This window comes from Neoarius graeffei, chromosome 10 (genome assembly GCF_027579695.1).
Source record: "Neoarius graeffei isolate fNeoGra1 chromosome 10, fNeoGra1.pri, whole genome shotgun sequence".
In the NCBI taxonomy this organism is placed as follows: domain Eukaryota; kingdom Metazoa; phylum Chordata; class Actinopteri; order Siluriformes; family Ariidae; genus Neoarius; species Neoarius graeffei.
Window position 1 is genome coordinate 15789373 of NC_083578.1, and position 26634 is coordinate 15816006.

Here is a 26634-nt window from a genome sequence, read left to right on the forward strand (position 1 = left end):
ATGCTCTGCACAAAATACAATCAGTATATCAGACTAGAAAATAGTCTGATCTAATCTGATACTGACCCAATGTCTCAGGCCAGAATTAATCCTGATCAGTGGTAGCCAGGGTTCCTGCTGGCGCTTGTCATTGACGAATATGATCCATCCGTGATGCAGAAAAAATTACTAGCAGTCATCACAGTGACGAATGTATTTGTCATCTTTATCATTACATTATCCTTAGTCATCTTTGATAGAAATCCCTCCGTTTGCCAAAACCCGACCCCAGTGAAGACACGGCGGGAACCCAGAGTGTAAACAATGAGCATGTGATTGTGACCAATAAAAAAAGAAAAAAAAAAAATGGCTACACTTAGAGGCTGTCTAAACGGCAACGGATTCAGGTGAATCTGATAAAACCGTTTATCGTTTCAGCCTGGCGTCCACACGGCACCGGCGTTTTGGGTGCCCCAAAACGATATTTTTTGAGAACGGGTTCCAGAGTGGAAAAATCTGGCAACGGCGCCGTTGTGAAGTCGTCTGGATGAGTAGAACGGATTTGTTTACGATGACGTCACAACCACATGACTAGAACAAGCAGCACTCTCGCTGTTTTGTATGAACCACTGCATTGCATTCACTTTTGTATACAGCTTTTCTTTTAAATAAACAAGTAACTGAACCATTTCTTGAATTTCTTTTTTTATTGGATAAGACTGCTTTTCAAAATGTTCACACACAATATAAAAAGTTATATAAATTATATAAAAATGCTTTTCAAAATGTTCACACACAATAAGAAAATTAAGTTATATAAAACTATGCACAGGGCGGCACGGTGGTGTAGTGGTTAGCGCTGTCGCCTCACAGCAAGAAGGTCCGGGTTCGAGCCCCGGGGCCGGCGAGGGCCTTTCTGTGCGGAGTTTGCATGTTCTCCCCGTGTCCGCGTGGGTTTCCTCCGGGTGCTCCGGTTTCCCCTACAGTCCAAAGACATGCAGGTTAGGTTAACTGGTGACTCTAAATTGAGCGTAGGTGTGAATGTGAGTGTGAATGGTTGTCTGTGTCTATGTGTCAGCCCTGTGATGACCTGGCGACTTGTCCAGGGTGTACCCCGCCTTTCGCCCGTAGTCAGCTGGGATAGGCTCCAGCTTGCCTGCGACCCTGTAGAAGGATAAAGCGGCTAGAGATAATGAGATGAGATGAGAAAACTATGCACACTAATAAAACTAATTTGTGTACACCGAAGGCACGATTTCCTCGCGTAGTCGCAGCCATCTTCTTCTTGTTGTTGTGTGTTTGTTCCTGTGAGTGCTTCACGCCGGGTAGAAGAAGGGGTTTATGCGCATGCGTCCTACTTCTTCTATTGTTCTGGTGTCTCTGATAGGACCGTCTTACAGCGCACGTAGAGGTGTGGCATGTGTATTGCATCATTTTCAGCAAGCGTCGCGTTGCCATATGGACCTGATATTTTACTGATCCGTTGCCCATGTGGACGCGATATTTTTTTTGAATAAAATCTCGTTGCCGTGTGGATGTAGCCTTAATGACCAAATGAGCGCCAAGCTTCTGATCAATCGCAATGCGTCTTAATCAGCCTGGTGTGGTGGTGTGATTATCTCTGCGTGAACCAAACAATGGCGCAGTCTAAGCTGACGAAGTTTTTGGGCGAGCTTCTTCAAGCACTGAAGATAATTTAAGGGCTGAAACAGCCATGGGGGAGGCACACTCAGAGCCCCAACCGTCACCGAGCACATTGGACAGTGTCAGTAATACAGGGATTGGTAAATTTAAAATAAATAAATAGAAACGACAGGGTCATCTAGATCCCCCACCCTATATACCAAGTTAAGATATGTGTCACATCTGCTGCAGGAAACCAACCCTACCTCTTTACACGGACCTCAGCAGCCCATGGCATAAACCCACTGGACCTTTGGTCCAGGTGAGCTAAAAATTAACATTCCTCACATTTCTTAGTATCAAAAGGCACATATGCGTTACTTAATCAACACATATACCAACTTTCAAGACCACACCACTCATAGTTTTCAAGTTCTGCTCTGGAAACAAAACCTACCCCAAGACTAACCTGACCGACTAAGTCTGAAATTGTTCCCATGGAAGCATGAAAAATTAAAATTTTTTAGTATGAAAAGGCACATCTACATCACCTTGTTAACATATAGACCAAGTTTCAAGTCTGTATCATGAATGGTTTTGGACATATGCTCCGGAAACGAACATTGCTCTTAGAAAAACCCGTAAAAGTGCTGTCAGCCAGCAAGCAACTGAAGGGCTCCATGTTTCAGGGGCGTATCTATAGGGGTGCTCACACGGCATATATTTGCATCGATGCTGCACCGATGTATTTTGTTGCGATATATCTTACACTGGTGTAAATTTTGTGGAGCGTTCACACGTCACAAACCTGCTTACTAGAGAGAAGCGCGTTAGCACCCCCACTTGCGGTCACACGGCAGTTTTTGCGACCGTGCAATAGTCGCAAAAACTTTATTACTATCATTTCCTTTGATAGTAATAAAGTTTTGATATAATTTCCTTTTATTACTATCATTTCCGATATGAAATATGCGCATGCGTGAAAATGTACTTCCTTTTCCCGGTTGTCATGGCATCACCAAGCGCCGGGAAAACACTGTGGATGAAGACACCAGTGTTGCCAGATACTGCTGATGTTTTCCAGCCCAAAATATGTTCAAATCTGCCAAAATGCACTTAAAACCGCCCAATCTGGCAACACTGGAAGACACGCAGTTCTGTTGTTGTTGATATTCGCCATTTTGGAAGCACAAAATACCAGGATGCAAATTATGCAATGCCCGTATGTAATCAACTCTCCTCACGCGTAGCGAGTCTACCCCTGTAGCGTTCAGACGTCCCATTTTATATCGGTGCTGCCCCGCAAACTAGCATTTACTCCGGAGTAAATTTCTTAAACCACCTCCCGAGCAGGGTTAGATTTGCACCGGTTTAAGCAGCTTTCAGGGGCTACACTGGTATAACTTTGTACCGTGTGAACGCTCTACCGGGGCAGCCCCGGTGCTACACCGGAGTAAAAGTTGCCGTGTGAACACCCCTCATGTTTTGAGTTTCCATGGCTAATGCAGTGTCGTCGTTAGGCCCAATCACTCAGGCTATAGCGTTTATATATATATAAAAAAAAAAAAGGGTAATACAAAACAACTGACTCGGAGGTCATTTGGGATTTTGAATGTTGCAATAAGGGTTGTTTTACAATCAGGGTACAAAGTTTGTGTCACAGGGGTCCAAAATTCAAATTGATTCAAACTGGTTCTTGTACTAGTTTTTAAGTGAAGGACAAGTTAAAGAACAGATTTCAGGTCATTTTTTGACATGTGTATGGTAGTTTTGTGTAATCTGCTATAAGATAAAGAAGATTAAGGTGGGGTTTACATTAGACCGTATCAGCGGATCATCAGATTAACGTTTTTAAAAACGATTAGCGTGCACACAGCAACGCCAATACACGATTCGCGTGCACACAGCAACGCCAATACACGGATACGCTAATCACATGACTAATTCGGCACGCAAGTTGAAATGTGTCAGTGCAGCTCATCGCTTCCTCCTCAGCGGCTGCGCTCCAAATCACTCCGCCCTGAACAGCGAGTGCCCTCTGGAGGGTGCGCACTCCGGCCCTGCGCAGCTCACAGAGCGCGCGAGTGAAGCGCACGAGCAGTGATTCGGGACTGAGCCGCTGTACGCAAGTCACTTACCACTTGCAAGTGGAAGGATGGCAAGCCTAAAGACAATCATAACTACACAATGGGCAGTATTTTCATACTTTTATACTCTTTAATGAAAGGTGATACAAGGCGGAAGTCCGTGCCGTTTTTCAGCAGCCGCGTCACATGACCAACGCCAGCGAATCAGGAAGGTGGATGTCACAGTGACGTTGTCCAATGACGACGCCAGCTAGAGCTCAGCACAGCGTATCCGTGTATTCTCAATGTTTACACAGCACCGGAGCTGACACGATCTGGATTGAATACGTGGACCCTGGCGGATTCCCGTTTCCCGGCGTTTTAATGTAATCGGACAGTGCATCCACGAAGAAAACGAGACAGATACGGTCTAATGTAAACTTGGCCTAAGTGTAGCTTTAAGCAGGGCTGGGAGAAACAAATGAAGTGATTCTCAGAGAGGACTTTTTTTTTTTTTTGACAATTCAGAATCCACTACTTCCATAGTGCTTTTAAATACAAGGCTGTGAGCTTTGTGTTAGTTGTCTCTAATATTTATGTCCCAATATCTTGATCACATGTTAGGATGAAAATAATCATTTTAGATATGTTATTTTATATTGAAAAATTAGCTGTCTCGGAGAGGACTTTTTTTTGACACAATTACATACTAATTTGATCAAAATAGTCTGAAAACTTACTGGCATTCAACATTAAAACTTAACTATGTTTCCAATGATATGGAACCAAATATGTGTTTTATGGTATAAAGAATGATTTAAGCGCATCCCTTTTGGAGCTACCTGTGGTCAAAAAAGCACTTTTTCTAACGCTATGTTCACACTGCAAGGCTTAATGCTCAATTCCGATTTTTTTGTGAGGTCGTTCACATTAACAAATATATGCGACTTGTATGTGATCCTCAGTATGAACGAAAAGCGACCTAAAAGTGTTCCGCATGCGCATTGCGGGATACGATGACGTCACACGCAGTGAGCATGGCCAGTGTTTACGGAAGTAAAACCGCCCGGTTGTGGTATGACCCATCCAATCTAGCTTGAATAGCTGCATCCCCCCAAATGGAAATCAGCTCCCTAACCTCTGCGTCCTTCCATTGAGAAGATTCAGAACCTTCACAGCCCGAAGCGTCCCTCGCATTGATGTCATGCGCAGGGGCGCAGATACGTTTTTTTGAACTGGGAGGGACAAAAAACTGGGGGGGACAAAGCTGCCAGCAAACCAACCCCAACCCCGATATGCCTGTCAAACTTGTTGTTAGTAACCATAGCAACCAAGCTTGAGCTCGCAACCTGTGCAGTCTGCGCAGCTCAACCAACCGAATATCAGTCTTTGTTTTATGTGAGTTGTTGCAACTATGTATACACTGCTGTGCACCTCAATAAACCGAATGGTAATTAGTCTTTTGATTTTTCCGTGAGGTTTGCCTTATGCAAAGAAAGACAGCATAGACGTTTTTTCCTCCCTATAAGTGGGGGGGACCGAACGAGGTGAATTTAAATCTGGGTGGGACGAGTCCCCCCCTCTATCTGCACCCGTGATTATGCGCCATGTTGTTGTAACTTTTTTGAGAGACCCGCCGCCTACTTCAGCGCAGAATAGTGATGTTTGTGGCTTGTTGATGACGTGTAAGTCGGATGAATGCGACCTGGCGGTTCAGACTGAAGTCGCATATGAAATGAGCGGATAGGAATCGGAATTAGGACCACATATCCAAACGGCCTGGGTCGGATTTGAAAAAAATCGGATCTGTGTCGTTCATATTGTCAATAAAAGATCGGATACAGGTCACATATGGGCGAAAAGATCGGATTTGAGTCACTTCAGCCTGCAGTGTGAACGTAGCCTAAATGACATGAGTAATTTTGCTAAATATGACACATATTGCCATACATTCACCAAAAATAACGTTATCACCACATTTTTTTTTTGCATGGTAAATAGAGCTATCACAGGGCTACAATAAACAACCAAGTTTATTTAGTCAAGCCTTTTGATATTGAAGATACTAAGTGTTAAATATGATTTTTAGCTTGCGTACCATGATTTTAAAACAACTAGGGCTGTCACGATTACCGGTGTACACGGGTACCGTGCTAAAATATTTTGACGGTGACCATAACCTTCTGAGTATCAAAACCGCGATAGCTTCCATTTTCGCGAGACTTTGAACTTTCGTGCGAGTTTTCCCGCCGACGCCACTCAAGTTCGTTCACTCACTGTCCGAAGTTCAAGCATGGAGGAAGGAGGAGACTGTGGTGGTCATCAAGATGAAGACATCTATCCGCCTTCTAAGCGGATAAAATCGGAAGTGTGGAAATATTTTGGATATTTCAAAAATTCGGAGGGACAACTTGTTGATGACGGTGCTCCTGCATGTAGAGTGTGCAGAAAAAAGGTGTCAGCGAAAGGCAGCAATACATCAAATCTAATGACTCATCTGCGAGACCATCATCAGCATCTGTACAGCAAGTGCAAGGTAGGTTAACGTCTATGTTTTAGCTGAAATGCGCAAAGTAACTTTTGACGAGGGAAGATGAAACAATTATTTCCGACTGTCAATAATGTTAGACCTTGATGATAATCTTTATTGTCGAAAGACGGCCACTGCTAGCAGTTTTAAAATGCATCTAGCACTAGCTGTGGTTAGCGCTATTCTGAGGTAAACATCACCATTCTAAGCTAAGTTACACAGCTAAACTTTCATTCGCCACAAGACGGTGAAAATGGATCAGTGAAACACACGAAGTAACGTATGACTTCGGGTCGAGGGAAAATACAACAGTTGTATCCGACTGTCAATAATGTTAAACTTTGATAATGATCTTTATTGCGAAGTGCGCCCACTGCTAGCATTTTAAAATGTGTCTAGCTGTGGTCAGGATCCACTTGTCCACAGTCCAAACTTGAAAACCTGAACCACGCCCACTCAACCTGAGCCACGCCCACTCAAATAACCGTGATAATACCGTACACCGCGATAATTTTGGTCACAATAACCGTCATGTGAAATTTTCATACCGTGACACCCCTAAAAACAACCCATAATAATCTAGCTTAGCCCCTTTGGGCACAAGGAAAAATGCTATAGACCATTTGCACGTGACATCACATGTCCCTCTCTGATTTAGCCGTGTCCACCATCTTTATGGAATAACACATGCGTAGCAACAAGTACCTTAATACGAAATGCCGCAAATTTGCGCAGTTATCGGCTGCTCAAACAATTCTGCTATGGCTGGAGTCAGATTGTTTAGTTTACCCGCTGTTAAAATGCGGGAAAGAGCCCAAATGGAAGATGTAACCTGTAGACGACGGACACCGTGGCTTACAAATCTGAACAGATCGGACATAAGAGACCAGCTAGAGATATGTGCAGATCATTTCGTAAACAGGACGTTTATATTTCTACCGTTTATGTGAACAGAGACAAATATATACCGTATAAAGATGCGACATACTTTAAGTGATGTACATGTAAGCACTACTCCAATTTATATTGCAGTTACAAATGTATAGCACAAAGCCGCAGTAAAATGTACACTGTAAAAAAAAAAAAATAGTTGAGAATACTTGAAATTTCAAGGCAACCGTCTGCATTAAGAATTTTATGTTTTGCCAACGATGTGCCCATGATAATCCAAACTATGATAAAACTGTTCTCTTTATTAAGAATTCTTAATTAAGTCAATTTTCAATTCCTCATTCTGCCAACATAGATTTCTCTTTTTGCTGAACAGTGGCATTCACAGTAGTACAAAAAGGCAATTGAGGTTCTCAATTTTTTGGGGGGCTTTTTTCACCTTTATTTGGATAGGACAGTGTAGAGACAGGAAATGAGCGGGAGAGAGGGACGGGGAGGGATCGGGAAATGACCTCGGGTCGGAATCGAACCCGGGTCCCCGGATTTATGGTATGGCACCTTATCCACGACACCCCTGAGGTCTACACAATTACAAAACTTCAATAATGTACAATAAACTTCACACTTTTTTAAAAACTTTATTTCAATATTGAAGTTTTGTAATTGTGCAGAACAATGAAAAAAGGCATGTATAGTTTAATGATAAATTGTGATAACCTGAGGGGTGTCGTGGCTCAGGTGGATAAGGCGCCATACCATAAATCCGGGGACCCGGGTTCGGTTCCGACCCGAGGTCATTTCCCGATCCGTCTCTCTCTCCCGCTCATTTCCTGTCTCTACACTGTCCTATCCAAATAGAGGTGGAAAAAAGCCCCAAAAAAATCTAAAAAAAAAAAATTGTGATAACCTCAATTGCCTTTTTGTACTACTGTGAATGCCACTGTTCAGCAAAAAGAGAAATCTATGTTGGCAGAATGAGGAATTGAAAATTGACTTAATTAAGAATTCTTAATAAAGATAACAGTGTTATCATAGTTTGGATTATCATGGGCACATCGTTGGCAAAACATAAAATTCTTAATGCAGACGGTTGCCTTGAAATTTCAAGTATTCTCAACTATTTTTTTTTTTTTTTACAGTGTAGATATTTGAGCTCGGTAAAATGTTGCCTTAGAAGACGTCAATAATTAGGTTGGGGTTTTTTTTGGTTTGCGTTTTGTGTAACATTTGCCCACATCAGGAACCTATTAGATCCTTGCGCTAAACTTTCGTATGCCTTCATCTGCTTCCCAGTGACAAAGCTAGTAGCTGACACCAGGTAATTCACGATGTCTGTGTAATTCACACTCGGCCACATCCGTACATCGTCTTCATACTCTACAACACTGCTGTACGGCTCCACCCCTGAACATTCTTTTATCTTTTCCCCGAACCTGACCTGGTCACTATTACTCAATTCGCGATATATTTGTGAGAAATTACAGTTCGCCAATGTACTCTCCACGGTCGCCATGGATACTATACCACAAAGATGGCGGACATAAAATCAGAGAGCATCATGGGAGATTCGTAACATACAGTGGTGCTTGAAAGTTTGTGAACCCTTTAGAATTTCCTATATTTCTGCATAAATATGACCTAAAACATGATCAGATTTTCACACAAGTCCTAAAAGTAGATAAAGAGAACCCAGTTAAACAAATGAGACAAAAATATTATACTTGGTCATTTATTTATTGAGGAAAATGATCCAATATTACATATCTGTGAGTAGCAAAAGTATGTGAACCTTTGTTTTCAGTATCTGGTGTGACCCCCTTGTGCAGCAATAACTGCGACTAAACATTTCCAGTAACTGTTGATCAGTCCTGCACAGCGGCTTGGAGGAATGTTAGCCCGTTCCTCCATACAGAACAGCTTCAACTCTGAGATATTGGTGGGTTCTAAGCAACTGAAGGCATCTCTCACATTGGTTAATGTTCCTGAGTCCACCATCAGGAGAACACTGAACGACAATGGTGTGCATGGCAGGGTTGCAAGGAGAAAGCCACTGCTCTCCAAAAAGAACATTGCTGCTCGTCTGCAGTTTGCTAAAGATCATGTGGACAAGCCAGAAGGCTATTGGAAAAATGTTTTGTGGACGGATGAGACCAAAATAGAACTTTTTGGTTTAAATGAGAAGCGTGATGTTTGGAGAAAGGAAACCACTGCATTCCAGCATAAGAACCTTATCCCATCTGTGAAACATGGTGGTGGTAGTATCATGGTTTGGGCCGGTTTTGCTGCATCTGGGCCAGGACGGCTTGCCATCATTGATGGAACAATGAATTTTGAATTATAGCAGCGAATTCTAAAGGAAAATGTCAGGACATCTGGCCATGAACTGAATCTCAAGAGAAGGTGGGTCATGCAGCAAGACAACAACCCTAAGCACACAAGTCGTTCTACCAAAGAAGAATAAAAGTTAATGTTTTGGAATGGCCAAGTCAAAGTCCTGACCTTAATCCAATCGAAATGTTGTGGAAGGACCTGAAGCGAGCAGTTCATGTGAGGAAACCCACCAACATCCCAGAGTTGAAGCTGTTCTGTACGGAGGAACGGGCTAAAATTCCTCCAAGCCGGTGTGCAGGACTGATCAACAGTTACCGCAAACGTTTACTTGCAGTTATTGCTGCACAAGGGGGTCACACCAGATACTGAAAGCAAAGGTTCACATACTTTTGCCACTCACAGATATGTAATATTGGATCATTTCCCTCAATAAATAAATGACCAAGTATAATATTTTTGTCTCATTTGTTTAACTGGGTTCTCTTTATCTACTTTTAGGACTTGTGTGAAAATCTGATGATGTTTTAGGTCATTTATGCAGAAATACAGAAAATTCTAAAGGGTTCACAAACTTCCAAGCACCACTGTATAACATTTGCATGGCGGCGTGCCATCACTACTGCATGGGAATGACGAGAAAATTAAACAAAAAGACCACATTTTCAAGATCTTATTCGGCACATTAGGTGAAAAATTAAATTCAGTCCAAATTGCTTCAGTCACTGAATTCAGAATTGAATGCTAAACAGCATACTTTTTACAAAATTAAAATGCTTATCCGCAAATCCAAGATTGAAGAAACGGCTTAATTGTTTAGAAAAAAAAAGTGACCTAATATTCTGTATGAGGCTCACATTGTCCAAAATGGGCCTCATTAACGAACGAGATCAAATCCCCCCCAAGATATTTACATGAAAATTGGCAGGCACATACATGGTTGTATACTGAATACAAAACGTTTAGTTGCAGTTATTGCTGCACAAGAGGGTCACACCAGATACTGAAAGCAAATGTTGACATACTTTTAACACTCACGCAATACTGGATCCACCCATCCATTATCTGTAGCCGCTTATCCTGTTCTACAGGGTTGTAGGCAAGCCCAGGTGACTATGGGCAAGACGCAGGGTACACCCTGGACAAGTCACCAGGTCATCGCAGGGCTGACACAGAGACAAACTCACATTCACACTTGCGGTCAATTTAGAGCCACCAATTAACCTCACCACACGTCTTTGGACTGTTGGGGAAACCGGAGCACCCGGAGGAAACCCACAGACACAAAGAGAACATGCAAGGCCCTCGCCGGCCGCTGCGCTCGAACCCAGGACCTTCTTCCTCTGAGGCGACAGTGCTAGCCATTACACCACCGTGCCACCCGCAATACTGGATCATTTTCCTAAATAAATAAATGACCAAGTGTCTCATTTGTTTAGCTGCGTTCTCTTTATCTACTTTTATGACTTGCGTGAAAATCTGATGTTGTTTTAGGCAATTTATGCAGAAATACAGAAAACTCTAAAGGGTTCACCAACTTTCAAGCACATCATGTCTGAAGGGGTTAAAATCGGTGGCCCTAAAGGACACACGAGTGAGAAATTATTTTTTTTTTTAAAATGAAACTGATGATTACACTTGACTAGTGATCTCATATCATCTCTAGCCACTTTATCCTGTTCTACAGGGTCGCAGGCAAGCTGGAGCCTATCCCAGCTGACTACGGGCGAAAGGCGGGGTACACCCTGGACAAGTCGCCAGGTCATCACAGGGCTGACACATAGACACAGACAACCATTCACACTCACATTCACACCTACGGTCAATTTAGAGTCACCAGTTAACCTAACCTGCATGTCTTTGGACTGTGGGGGAAACCGGAGCACCCGGAGGAAACCCACGCGGACACGGGGAGAACATGCAAACTCCGCACAGAAAGGCCATCGCCGGCCACGGGGCTCGAACCCGGACCTTCTTGCTGTGAGGCGGCAGCGCTAACCACTACACCACCGTGCCGCCCTTGACTAGTGATATTTAAGTCAATTGACACGTGTCAGTTTCCTGAGACATTATGGATGTTGATAAGTATAGATAATCGTATGGGGCCGAGTGAAATTGATCCTTAATTCTACGAGGAACCATACGATTACTTGTTTATAATATACAGGGCCAAATTCATACTTCAGAAGCCATTCAAGTTCACATTTGTCATTCACGTTTTCTGAACCAATCTTGCACGTTTGAATCCGTTTCTAAAGCGTCTTTCATCATGACACGGCGCGAGGATATTGAAAGTGGTTTTCCCCATTTTCCTTCCTCACTTCTGCATAAAACCGCGATAGCACCTTGTCTAACTCTCAGCATTCGTACGCCACTACAGAGTCTTTTATTTATTTGTCTTTCTGCGGCCTATTTCTTAAACACGGAAAGCCAAAAATTCGTCCTTTTTTGGGGGGGCATTTTCATTTTCGCTTGCAGCTTTCAATTGGTTTACGGGTTGTTTTACAATCAGGGTACAAATTTGTGTCACAGGGGTCCAAAATTCAAACTGATTCAAACTGGTTCTTGTACCAGTTTTTAAGTGAAGGACAAGTTAAAGAACAGATAGGCATGTGTAATAGTTTGTATTATAACAAGATTAAGTGTAGCTTTAAGCAGGGCTGGGAGAAACAAATGAAGTGATTCTCGGAGAGGACATTTTTTTTGACAATTCAGAATCCACTACTTAGTGCTTTTAAATATAAAGGCCTCTGCATGCTCTTGCGACAAGGCTTTCGCAGATAGCTTTTCGCAGACAGTTGTAATTTATCGTTGAGCGGGGAGTAACAGGCGTGCGCGATGTTATTCACCGCCACAACGCAAGGGGGCGTGAAATCGCGAAATCGCTAGGAGTAGTTGGTGGGTGTGGTTAGTGGAGTGCTTATCCTCTGGTTACTTATAATGACTAGAACTGGAGTCGTATAGATGTCCGTACTTCCTCGATCAACCGCTCTTCGTGCTGCTCCCTCTTTGCTCGTGTTTTTAAAAATGGCGGCCGTGAAAACAAACCAAACCGGGAAAGTAGGGAAGTGGAAGTGCGTGTACAGTGGATGTAGAGTGGACCAATCAGAGCCCTCTTGTCTGCGACGCTGTCTGCGAGGCTTCTGCGGTGGTCACAATTTTTGGGAGGTGCGCGCAGAGCGTTTGTGAAGGTGGAGGGGGGCTACGCAGACGCCATCTGCGACGCCATCTGCAAGGACTGCGTTGTCAGCATAAATTGGCCTTAAGGCTGTGAGCTTTGTGTTAGTTGTCTCTAATATTTATGTCCCAATATCTTGACCACATGTTAGGATGAAAATAATCATTTTAGATATGTTATTTTATATTGAAGAATTAGCTGTCTCGGAGAGGACATTTTTTGACACAATTACATACTAATTTGATCAAAATAGTCTGAAAACTTACTGGCATTCAACATTAAAACTTAACTATGTTTCCAATGATATGGAACCAAATATTTGTTTGATGGTATAAAGAATGATTTAAGTGCATCCCTTTTGGAGCTACCTGTGGTCAAAAAAGCACTTTTTCTAAATGACACGAGTAATTTTGCTAAATATGACACATATTGCCATACATTCACCAAAAATAACGTTATCACCACATTTTTTTTTGCATGGTAAATAGAGCTATCACAGGGCTACAATAAACAACCAAGTTTATTTAGTCAAGCCTTTTGATATTGAAGATAAGTGCTAAATGTGATTTTTAGCTTGCGTACCCTGATTGTAAAACAACCCTTATCATTTCTTCGTCAAATATAGCGAAACGCTGCATTGCTGAGTCAGCCATTTTGTTGACAAAATTTGCTAAGTTTTGCAACCGTAACCAAGAAACGAACTAGCCAATAGCATTTCCGAAGCCCTCCTTGATTGACCAATCAGAATTGAGTAATTTGGCTCCATGTATAATAATAATAATAATAATAATAATAATAAAAGACAGATCTACACTAAAAAGAGCAGTGAAAAATCAGTAATAAAAGATATCATGACTTTTGAATGTGTATGGGTGATAATATCTTGTAAAGTTAGATATTAGATATTCAGGGATGAGAGTGGGTGGTCACCAAAAAAGCAGAAAACAAGATGGCGCCCGAAGCCGGGGGTCTGGGAGGGATACCCCCCCCAGGAAAATTTTGAAAAATAAGGCCTTACAAACCACTTTTCCTGCAATCTGAGCTGTAGTAGATAAAAAATCTGTTGTCTTTTTTTTATATATTTACATGAAAATATGTTTCAAATCAATAGGAGTATTGTTTGAATTCAAAATAAAATCACATTCTACATTCAAGGGTATGGTTATAATCTATGATCAACAAAAATGACAAACTAAATTCACATTAAACATAAGTTTTATTCATTATCAAAATACTCATATATTAAATAAAATTTCTTAGGGAGAAAAGGTCAGTCACCCTATGTCCTCATTAGTTGCATATGATTTCAAAGTCATTTGAAATATTTAAGTTTTCAAAACTGTCAGCATTAATTCAGATTTACTGACCATCATATACATGTTCAATGTACTAAATCAAACGAATGCTAAGTTTATGGGATAATGTCTATGTACACTTTATACAATTATTTATAGTTCACAGTCACTTCTCATTTTCATTTAATCATTTCGACGACTTCTTCAGCCTTTTGGCCAAAGACAAGAGCTTGTCAGTCCTCTCTCTGTTTTTTATACCAGCATCGATTTCACGTACCTTCGCTTCGTCTCGCTTGTCAATTGTATTCGGCATTTTGAGTAAAAAAGCCGATACGAAAGAGAAACGTATTTTTGAAGCGCAGCGACGATGAACATGTGCAAGTTTCGATAAAATAGAACAGATGCGGGTACTTTTGTAAGAACTGTTATGATTGGCTTTTGTTCTCTCTCACACTCTTGTAAGAACGGTTATGATTGGCTATCATGCTCTCGCCAGCGATGTTTTGGCCAATTACATTGTAGATAACACGTATTCTACTACGAGACTTAGCGAGACTAAAGATGGCGAAAATGTAAACATGTAACATCGTCGTATGCTTGAGTATCACGAAGGAACATACCCCAACCCCCCTCAACGAAAAAAAAAACAACTCAACGGATTTGGCATAATATCGATTTTCGCTCAGAAAAAGCGGAAATCTCATCCCTGGATATTAAAGATATTAGATATTAAAGTTAGATATTAAAGTGTGTGTATATTTTATATATGAGTGTTTAGTCTACGTCTAGTTCATATCTAGAGTGTTTATACTGTTTATATTGTCTGAGTGTTTAGTCTGTGTGTAGTTCTTATCTAGTGTTTACTGTTTATTTATACTGTTTATATTGTTTGAGTGGGCGGCACGGTGGTGTAGTGGTTAGCGCTGTCGCCTCACAGCAAGAAGGTCCGGGTTCGAGCCCCGTGGCCGGCGAGGGCTAGGGTTGGGCGGTATCCAAATTTTGATACCTTTAAACTGTCTGTGTTTTCCCGGGGTATACGGTATTACCGAGAAAAAAATAATATTTTGTTTCGGCCTACTGTGTAACGTGCGCCTATGCCTCAAATGTACTATTTAAAAGCAGCATAGCGAATTTTGTGCATTGATGAATGGATTAAGAGATATTTCAAAGCATCACGCAACTCTTCCTTCATCTTGAAAATAGCATTCAACTGTCGTTTACACATGTCTGCGTTGAAACGCCATTTGCAGCACTATTTCACCTACTCCATCAAAAAAAAGTACACGATGAGCAGGATCATACCCTTTCAAGCATGGGAAATAAAAAAAAGAAAAAGAATCAACCAAGTCCGTTTAGACTGCGCGATAAACCATATTCTTCAGCGCAAATGAGGCGAACCTATGCGTGATAGCTGCACAAGGCAAAATCATATGGGCCCACGTCATGCCATGGCGGGGAAATTAATAATCAAATGGCCTTACCTTGCTTAAAACGTTGTCTTGATCACATAACTCCTTACAATTATTCCACTTAAATCCATACGGTTTAACACACCCAACAAAGATAGCAAGCGCATTGCTAATTCCCACCAGAAACCTAACAGTTTACGCTACGATGTTTTCTTCCGTTTCTTCAGTAGATGACATTTCAAACGTTTATTACCCACATCCCAAATGTCATACGTTATATTATTTTACCTTGTTGTTACTCATGTAACCTATTCAAAACACAACTCATTGGAGAGATCTCGTGGAAGTGGAGTACCCCAGGCTATGGTGTGCCTTAGGGGACATATTAGATTTTTCGTTTGGTTTGAAACCAAAATACTGCCACACTGCCGATGTTGTATTTTTTTTTTCCACTAACTCGTTATCTTGACTTGCCATCTTTCAACCGCGGTCTCAGTCTCTCTTTTTTTTTTTTTTTTTTTAGATAAGAGACAGGAAATGAGCGGGGGAGAGAGAGAGAGACGGGAAATAACCTCGGGTCGGAATCGAACCCGGGTCCCCGGATTTATGGTACGGTGCCTTAGCCATCTGAGCCATGACACCCCCGGGCTCAGTCTCTTGCGAAGCTTTCTGTCAGACTCCAAATGTCACGCAGGGTTGCCATGGTAATGACATAAACAACCCTGCACGCGATGAGAACTTCTTTAGGAAATTGATAGAATTAGTGAAAATACGATCACACAGTTATTCGGGATGATCTTCAATTTATTATTTTATATTATGACCTCATGTACTCCATATTTATTTAGATATTATATATATTTTTTAAAAAGACGGTAATGAGACCGATACCGTTGGTACTTTTGGATACCTCGGGATACCTTCTTACCGTAATACCGCCCAACCCTAGCGAGGGCCTTTCTGTGTGGAGTTTGCATGTTCTCCCCGTGTCCGCGTGGGTTTCCTCCGGGTGCTCCGGTTTCCCCCACAGTCCAAAGACATGCAGGTTAGGTTAACTGGTGACTCTAAATTGACCGTAGGTGTGAATGTGAGTGTGAATGGTTGTCTGTGTCTATGGTGGGGTTTACATTAGACCGTATCAGCGGATCATCAGATTAACGTTTTTAAAACGATTAATGTGCACACAGCAACACCAATACACGATTTGCGTGCACACAGCAACACCAATACACGATTTGCGTGCACACAGCAACACCAATACACGATTTGCGTGCACACAGCAACACCAATACACGGATACGCTCGGCTCCGCAGGCATCCTGCGCTCCAAATCACTCCGCCCTGAACAACGAGTACCCTCTGGAGGGTGCGCACTCCGGCCCTGCGCAGCTCACAGAGCGCGCGAGTATAGCCCACGAGCAGTGATTCGGGACTGAGCCGCTGTGTGTGTGATCCCAGCGCATATCACTTACCACTTGCAAGTGGAAGGATGGCAAGCCTAAAGACAATCATAACTACACAATGGGCAGTATTTGCATCAGTATTTGCAGTATTTTCATACTTTTATACTCTTTAATGAAAGGTGATACAAGGCGGAAGTCCGCGCTGTTTTTCAGCAGTTGCGTCACATGACCAACGCTAGCGAATCAGGAAGGTGGATGTCACAGTGACGTTGTCCAATGAGGACGCCAGCTAGAGCCCAGCACAGCGTATCCGCGTATTCTCAATGTTTACACAGCACCGGAGCTGACACGATCTGGATTGAATACGTGGACCCTGGCGGATTCCCGTTTCCCGGCGTTTTAATGTAAACGGACAGTGCATCCGTGAAGAAAACGAGACAGATACGGTCTAATGTAAACTTGGCCTATGTGTCAGCCCTGTGATGACCTGGCGACTTGTCCAGGGTGTACCCCGCCTTTCGCCCGTAGTCAGCTGGGATAGGCTCCAGCTTGCCTGCGACCCTGTAGAACAGGATAAAACGGATAGAGATAATGAGATGGGAGATGAGATATTGTTTGAGTGTTTGTGTCCAGTTCCTATCTAGAGTGTTTATATTGTTTGTTTCAATTATTCTATTTTTATTTATTGCATTGCCTGTTTGCACCGTGGGTCAGAGAGGCCTGATATTTCATCTGTGCTGTATGCCGAGCATGTATAGCATATTTGACAATAAAGTTGACTTGACTTGATAACCTCAACTTATTGATGCTAATTCCGCCTTCAAAATAAAAGCCCCAGGTAAACAGGACTTAGCCCCTGGTGTTTTCAGCAGCCAATATATGATGATAAACACGATGATAAACACGGTGTCATTTCGTGTTCGGTCCATAAATCGACATGAAAATCGGATTCCTTCACTGATTCTTGTTCTGAGATTCTTCTCGACTCTGTTCAATTGCAGATCGAGTTCTGGGCTGAAGTAAAGGCTAAACGGAGTCCTAATACCTCGAGTAACTCCATGCTAAAATAACCTTAAATAAGCTCAAAATAAAAAGAGGTTTATTTTAGCCTGATGGTACACAAGGTGCCCAAAATCAAGCTTCTTCTTTATTATTATTATTATTATTATTATTAGAGACTTTTATTAGGCCAAGTTTTATAATGGAGAACCTGTACAAACATTCGAATTGTGAATATTTGTGGTTGGTATGAACCTGTATTAAAGTCGGTAACTATGGGAGGGGAAAAAAAAACATCACAGACTAAGAAAGTGAAGAATACTTACTGGACTTTATTTTTCAAGGGGAAAATATTTTCCAGAACCCTGTGAGATCTCTTTTTTGAGGCAATGACCATGTTAAAGTGCAGCTCAGGAATCTAGAAGCTTCTCAGAAACCCCAAATTAGTTTCAAACAAACATGGCTGACATTTCTTAAAAATTAATATTTACTGCAAGTACGGACATAATGAACTAAGGAGCCTTTTAGAATTTGAGACTATTTATAGTTTACTAAACACACAAATTAAACAAAACCAATGCAACAACTTGACTTTTGCAGTTTCCCCCCTCAGGATTACTAATGCGCCGGATCCCAAATACTTCCTTCCCTGCCGCGCAGTGCACTAAATAGGGTGCACGAGGCATGATTTCGAAGCCTATGTAGCGCGCGTGTGCAGGTAACTAGAAAGCCGTTTGGTATTGAACCACAGCACCAAGCTAGCTAATGTGAATTATAACACTGCCTGTCCCGAGTACTGTGTATGAACTTGACCGGGATTAGCTGAGCCGCCAGCTCGCTCTGTATGAAGGCAGCATGAGGCTGCTGTTCCTGAGAGAAACCCGGCGCTAATGTTAGCCGTGAAAGGCGCGTTGGTGTGTCCGGGTGTCACTGTTTACCTCCCCATATCCCCAGCTTGAGTTGGGAGCTGTCGAGGTTCACCACGTAGTCCCCGAGAAACCTGTTCAGGACGTCAACCACCAGCGACTCGAACACCATCTTTTACCCGCTCTTCAGACCCGCAGCAGCAGCATGTTTCCCCTCAGTTTCGGTTTGTAAAGCGCACAGATTATCGCGTCCTGAAGCTCCAGCACAGCAGGTTCCTGAAATAAACACGTATTGGAGGCGAGCAGGGAGGGACCGCGTGCACACTCTCAACAGCGACGTCACGGCGAGAACCGCGCACGAGCGCCATCTGGAGGCAACGGCGGGAATCCGCGCTGAGTGGATTTGTGCTTTCTTCAGGGTTCACTGTGACTGAGGGACCGTGTGGGGACACAAGCTCTTCAGGGTTCACTGTGACTAAGGGACCGTGTGGGGACACAAGCTCTTCAGGGTTCACTGTGACTGAGGGACCGCGTGGGGACACAAGCTCTTCAGGGTTCACTGTGACTGAGGGACCGCGTGGGGACACAAGCTCTTCAGGGTTCACTGTGACTAAGGGACCGTGTGGGGACACAAGCTCTTCAGGGTTCACTGTGACTGAGGGACCGCGTGGGGACACAAGCTCTTCAGGGTTCACTGTGACTGAGGGACCGCGTGGGGACACAAGCTCTTCAGGGTTCACTGTGACTAAGGGACCGTGTGGGGACACAAGCTCTTCAGGGTTCACTGTGACTGAGGGACAGTGTGGGGACACAAGCTCTTCAGGGTTCACTGTGACTGAGGGACAGTGTGGGGACACAAGCTCTTCAGGGTTCACTGTGACTGAGGGACCGTGTGGGGACACAAGCTCTTCAGGGTTCACTGTGACTGATGGACCGTGTGGGGACACAAGCTCTTCAGGGTTCACTGTGACTGAGGGACCGCGTGGGGACACAAGCTCTTCAGGGTTCACTGTGACTGAGGGACCGTGTGGGGACACAAGCTCTTCAGGGTTCACTGTGACTGAGGGACTGTGTGGGGACACAAGCTCTTCAGGGTTCACTGTGACTGAGGGACCGTGTGGGGACACAAGCTCTTCAGGGTTCACTGTGACTGAGGGACAGTGTGGGGACACAAGCTCTTCAGGGTTCACTGTGACTGAGGGACCGTGTGGGGACACGAGCTCTTCAGGGTTCACTGTGACTGAGGGACCGCGTGGGGACACAAGCTCTTCAGGGTTCACTGTGACTAAGGGACCGTGTGGGGACACAAGCTCTTCAGGGTTCACTGTGACTGAGGGACCGTGTGGGGACACAAGCTCTTCAGGGTTCACTGTGACTGAGGGACAGTGTGGGGACACAAGCTCTTCAGGGTTCACTGTGACTGAGGGACCGTGTGGGGACACAAGCTCCGCAAGGTTCACTGTGACCGAGGGACCGTGAGGGGACACAAGCTCTTCAGGGTTCACTGTGACTGAGGGACTGCGTGGGGACACAAGCTCTTCAGGGTTCACTGTGACTGAGGGACCGTGTGGGGACACAAGCTCTTCAGGGTTCACTGTGACTGAGGGACAGTGTGGGGACACAAGCTCTTCAGGGTTCACTGTGACTGAGGGACCGTGTGGGGACACGAGCTCTTCAGGGTTCACTGTGACTAAGGGACCGTGTGGGGACACAAGCTCTTCAGGGTTCACTGTGACTAAGGGACCGTGTGGGGACACAAGCTCTTCAGGGTTCACTGTGACTGAGGGACCGTGTGGGGACACAAGCTCTTCAGGGTTCACTGTGACTGAGGGACAGTGTGGGGACACAAGCTCTTCAGGGTTCACTGTGACTGAGGGACCGTGTGGGGACACAAGCTCCGCAAGGTTCACTGTGACCGAGGGACCGTGAGGGGACACAAGCTCTTCAGGGTTCACTGTGACTGAGGGACTGCGTGGGGACACAAGCTCTTCAGGGTTCACTGTGACTGAGGGACAGTGTGGGGACACAAGCTCTTCAGGGTTCACTGTGACTGAGGCACCGCGTGGGGACACGAGCTCTTCAGGGTTCACTGTGACTGAGGGACCGTGTGGGGACACAAGCTCTTCAGGGTTCACTGTGACTGAGGGACAGTGTGGGGACACAAGCTCTTCAGGGTTCACTGTGACTGAGGGACCGTGTGGGGACACAAGCTCCGCAAGGTTCACTGTGACCGAGGGACCGTGAGGGGACACAAGCTCTTCAGGGTTCACTGTGACTGAGGGACTGCGTGGGGACACAAGCTCTTCAGGGTTCACTGTGACTGAGGGACAGTGTGGGGACACAAGCTCTTCAGGGTTCACTGTGACTGAGGCACCGCGTGGGGACACGAGCTCTTCAGGGTTCACTGTGACTGAGGGACCGTGTGGGGACACGAGCTCTTCAGGGTTCACTGTGACTGAGGGACCGTGTGGGGACACGAGCTCTTCAGGGTTCACTGTGACTGAGGGACCGTGTGGAGACACGAGCTCTTCAGGGTTCACTGTGACTGAGGGACCGCGTGGAGACACGAGCTCTTCAGGGTTCATTGTGACTGAGGGACCGCGGGGAGACACGAGCTCTTCAGGGTTCACTGTGACTGAGGGACCGTGTGGGGACACAAGCTCTTCAGGGTTCACTGTGACTGAGGGACCGTATGGGGACACAAGCTCTTCAGGGTTCACTGTGACTGAGGGACCGTGTGGGGACACAAACTCTTCAGGGTTCACTGTGACTGAGGGACCGTGTGGGGACACAAGCTCCGCAAGGTTCACTGTGACTGAGGGACTGCGTGGGGACACAAGCTCTTCAGGGTTCACTGTGACTGAGGGACCGCGTGGGGACACAAGCTCTTCAGGGTTCACTGTGACTGAGGGACAGTGTGGGGACACAAGCTCCTCAGGGTTCACTGTGACTGAGGGACCTCGTGGGGACACGAGCTCTTCAGGGTTCACTGTGACTGAGGGACCGTGTGGGGACACGAGCTCTTCAGGGTTCACTGTGACTGAGGGACCTCGTGGGGACACGAGCTCTTCAGGGTTCACGGTGACTGAGGGACCGTGTGGGGACACGAGCTCTTCAGGGTTCACTGTGACTGAGGGACCGTGTGGGGACACGAGCTCTTCAGGGTTCACTGTGACTGAGGGACCGTGTGGGGACACGAGCTCTTCAGGGTTCACTGTGACTGAGGGACCGTGTGGGGACACGAGCTCTTCAGGGTTCACTGTGACTGAGGGACCGTGTGGGGACACGAGCTCTTCAGGGTTCACTGTGACTGAGGGACCGTGTGGGGACACGAGCTCTTCAGGGTTCACTGTGACTGAGGGACCGTGTGGGGACACGAGCTCTTCAGGGTTCACTGTGACTGAGGGACCGTGTGGGGACACGAGCTCTTCAGGGTTCACTGTGACTGAGGGACCGTGTGGGGACACGAGCTCTTCAGGGTTCACTGTGACTGAGGGACCGCGTGGGGACACGAGCTCTTCAGGGTTCACTGTGACTGAGGGACCGCGTGGGGACACGAGCTCTTCAGGGTTCACTGTGACTGAGGGACCGCGTGGGGACACGAGCTCTTCAGGGTTCACTGTGACTGAGGGACCGCGTGGGGACACGAGCTCTTCAGGGTTCACTGTGACTGAGGGACAGTGTGGGGACACGAGCTCTTCAGGGTTCACTGTGACTGAGGGACCGCGTGGGGACACGAGCTCTTCAGGGTTCACTGTGACTGAGGGACAGTGTGGGGACACAAGCTCCTCAGGGTTCACTGTGACTGAGGGATTGTGTGGAGACACAAGCTCTTCAGGGTTCACTGTGACTGAGGGACCTCGTGGGGACACGAGCTCTTCAGGGTTCACTGTGACTGAGGGACCTCGTGGGGACACGAGCTCTTCAGGGTTCACTGTGACTGAGGGACCGTGTGGGGACACGAGCTCTTCAGGGTTCACTGTGACTGAGGGACCTCATGGGGACACGAGCTCTTCAGGGTTCACTGTGACTGAGGGACCGTGTGGGGACACGAGCTCTTTAGGGTTCACTGTGACTGAGGGACCGCGTGGGGACACGAGCTCTTCAGGGTTCACTGTGACTGAGGGACCGCGTGGGGACACGAGCTCTTCAGGGTTCACTGTGACTGAGGGACCGCGTGGGGACACGAGCTCTTCAGGGTTCACTGTGACGGAGGGACCGCGTGGGGACACGAGCTCTTCAGGGTTCACTGTGACGGAGGGACCGCGTGGGGACACGAGCTCTTCAGGGTTCACTGTGACGGAGGGACCGCGTGGGGACACGAGCTCTTCAGGGTTCACTGTGACGGAGGGACCGCGTGGGGACACGAGCTCTTCAGGGTTCACTGTGACGGAGGGACCGCGTGGGGACACGAGCTCTTCAGGGTTCACTGTGACGGAGGGACCGCGTGGGGACACGAGCTCTTCAGGGTTCACTGTGACGGAGGGACCGCGTGGGGACACGAGCTCTTCAGGGTTCACTGTGACGGAGGGACCGCGTGGGGACACGAGCTCTTCAGGGTTCACTGTGACGGAGGGACCGCGTGGGGACACGAGCTCTTCAGGGTTCACTGTGACGGAGGGACCGCGTGGGGACACGAGCTCTTCAGGGTTCACTGTGACGGAGGGACCGCGTGGGGACACGAGCTCTTCAGGGTTCACTGTGACGGAGGGACCGCGTGGGGACACGAGCTCTTCAGGGTTCACTGTGACGGAGGGACCGCGTGGGGACACGAGCTCTTCAGGGTTCACTGTGACGGAGGGACCGCGTGGGGACACGAGCTCTTCAGGGTTCACTGTGACGGAGGGACCGCGTGGGGACACGAGCTCTTCAGGGTTCACTGTGACGGAGGGACCGCGTGGGGACACGAGCTCTTCAGGGTTCACTGTGACGGAGGGACCGCGTGGGGACACGAGCTCTTCAGGGTTCACTGTGACGGAGGGACCGCGTGGGGACACGAGCTCTTCAGGGTTCACTGTGACGGAGGGACCGCGTGGGGACACGAGCTCTTCAGGGTTCACTGTGACGGAGGGACCGCGTGGGGACACGAGCTCTTCAGGGTTCACTGTGACGGAGGGACCGCGTGGGGACACGAGCTCTTCAGGGTTCACTGTGACGGAGGGACCGCGTGGGGACACGAGCTCTTCAGGGTTCACTGTGACGGAGGGACCGCGTGGGGACACGAGCTCTTCAGGGTTCACTGTGACGGAGGGACCGCGTGGGGACACGAGCTCTTCAGGGTTCACTGTGACGGAGGGACCGCGTGGGGACACGAGCTCTTCAGGGTTCACTGTGACGGAGGGACCGCGTGGGGACACGAGCTCTTCAGGGTTCACTGTGACGGAGGGACCGCGTGGGGACACGAGCTCTTCAGGGTTCACTGTGACGGAGGGTCCGCGTGGGGACACGAGCTCTTCAGGGTTCACTGTGACGGAGGGACCGCGTGGGGACACGAGCTCTTCAGGGTTCACTGTGACGGAGGGACCGCGTGGGGACACGAGCTCTTCAGGGTTCACTGTGACGGAGGGACCGCGTGGGGACACGAGCTCTTCAGGGTTCACTGTGACGGAGGGACCGCGTGGGGACACGAGCTCTTCAGGGTTCACTGTGACGGAGGGACCGCGTGGGGACACGAGCTCTTCAGGGTTCACTGTGACGGAGGGACCGCGTGGGGACACGAGCTCTTCAGGGTTCACTGTGACGGAGGGACCTCGTGGGGACACGAGCTCTTCAGGGTTCACTGTGACTGAGGGACCGTGTGGGGACACGAGCTCTTCAGGGTTCACTGTGACTGAGGGACAGTGTGGGGACACGAGCTCTTCAGGGTTCACTGTGACTGAGGGACCGCGTGGGGACACGAGCTCTTCAGGGTTCACTGTGACAGAGGGACCTCGTGGGGACACGAGCTCCGCAAGGTTCACTGTGACTGAGGGACCGCGTGGGGACACGAGCTCTTCAGGGTTCACTGTGACTGAGGGACAGTGTGGGGACACGAGCTCTTCAGGGTTCACTGTGACTGAGGGACCGTGTGGGGACACGAGCTCTTCAGGGTTCACTGTGACTGAGGGACCGTGTGGGGACACGAGCTCTTCAGGGTTCACTGTGACTGAGGGACCGTGTGGGGACAAGCTTCTCAGGGGTTTTGGGTTAATTATTTTTTAACAAGTTTTCTGTGGTGAATGTGCGATTTTTTTTTTTAAACAGGATTTTTGTGGTGAATGTGTGATTTTTTTTTTTTACAGGATTTTTGTGGTGAATGTGTGATTTTTTTTAAAACAGGATTTTTGTGTTGAATGTGTGATTTTTTTAAAACAGGATTTTTGTGGTGAATATGTTTCTATTTCATACTTCCAGACCGCCAGAGGCAGTTCTTATAGTGGAAATATCATGCGCTCGCGCATGGCAACGAGAACTTATTGATTTGTTGTCATCTCGTGACGTCATGACGCCCAATGTAACAAAACCTGTCAACGAGTCATGATCCGTCTCTTTTTCATTCTCGCAAGGCAGAGAACTATTTTGTGGACTTCGACAGCTTTTTCTATTGGGCTTAGCTAATTGCTTCCCCACCTAGCTGTTGTCTGCGAACTGGATTGGAGTTAACCGGTGAGTACTTTGGTTGCCCAAAGTTCCCTCGTTCGGTGATACAGACACACTTGCAACACTCTGATTGGATTTTATCAGGTAAGTTATTTACTTTGAATCTACCTTTACCGGCGAGTACCTGTTGGGTTCCAAGGTTCCCTCGCCTGGTGAATTATCTTCCCAACGAGTACCTCTTGGTTTCCAGGGTTCCCTCGTTGGTTGAGTAAGAGTAGGCTAACCCTCGGGAGCGGTTGCCTCCATAGCCGACTGGCTCTCTGGCCTTGTCCACTTAACAACATAACCGTCGTATCGGCTCTGCGTTGTTCGTGGATATGGATCATCCTGCTCTCTGTACGCAGTGCTATGCTGGGATGGATATGTTAGATGGGCATGATCGCTGCCCATCCTGCTTGGGACTACAGCATCTGGAAGATGCGTTATCTAATCCTTGCCCCGATTGTAGCATTATGCCGTTCGAGCTCCGCCAGCAGCGTCTTGCTAGCATCTCTCCGAGCGCATCGGAGCTTTTAACTCCTGCTGCAGTTGATACTCGCGGGACTAAACGTAAACGTCCGGATGTTGAGGAGCATCGGAAACTGAAGTGACGTGCTTCTTCTAGTAAGCTAGCGAAGCGTATGGACGAGCTTACTACAACTGTACAAAGACTACAGGCGCTTTTATCAGGTCCTACTATGTCAGCGGTTAATGATAGCATGGATCAGACGGACAATGCAACGCATCTCAATGCTCACGTTCCTCTTTTAACTGAGCATCCACCTAATGTGGAACCAGAAGAGAGTGATGCAATTTCACTGGCAGCGACTGACTCTCTCCTTTCGGAGAGCAATGATCAGCAGGCTCATGTAGCACAACAACCGTCTCGGCCATCCTCCTTGTACACAGTAAGTGGCAGTGGATCTGAATCAGAGAGCGGAGCCTCTGTTGCTATGTCAATGCGTGGTAACATTAAAATGGCGCTTGCAAAGTTGAATTTGGATGTTCCAAATGCTCAGTCAGGCCCTACCAACCTCTTGTGTCGCTCTGTACCTGGCTCAAAAGAGGTGATTATTCCACATTGTAAGGACTTTACAGAGGTCGTGTCTGCAGCTTTCCGATCAGCTCTTTCATTCCGGCCTGATCGTGTTGCACGCATGCTATCTGATATGTCTGCACCAGATACTACTGGCCTTGGCTCAATGCCAGCATTAGAGCCCTGTGTGGCATCCCTCATTGTATCACCAGATGAAGCCCTACGTCCGGACGTGCGATGCCCCAATAAGGAGTGCAGGCGCACTGACAATGCACTGGTCAAAACCTACAACACAGTTGCCAGGTTGGGCCGTATTGGCAATTCTATGGGCCATCTTCTGTCGGCTTTACATGCTACCTTGGATTCCGCTTCCACAGATGACTCTGTCTCTGGTCTGCTGGATGCTTCCCTTC

At 46.6% G+C, this 26634-nt stretch overlaps 1 protein-coding gene across 2 annotated transcripts in view; it reads right to left on the reverse strand.

Annotated features, from left to right (window-relative positions):
- vps13a (vacuolar protein sorting 13 homolog A) overlaps positions 1 to 18898 on the reverse strand; it is a 238157-nt gene extending 219259 nt beyond the window's left edge. For both annotated transcript variants that reach the window (XM_060931353.1, XM_060931352.1), the window contains exon 1: positions 18640 to 18898. In XM_060931353.1, the coding sequence (XP_060787336.1) occupies positions 18640 to 18739 (100 nt within the window). In that variant the 5' untranslated portion in view covers positions 18740 to 18898. The remainder of the gene's footprint in view (positions 1 to 18639) is intronic.
- Between the last annotated feature and the right edge of the window lie 7736 nt (positions 18899 to 26634).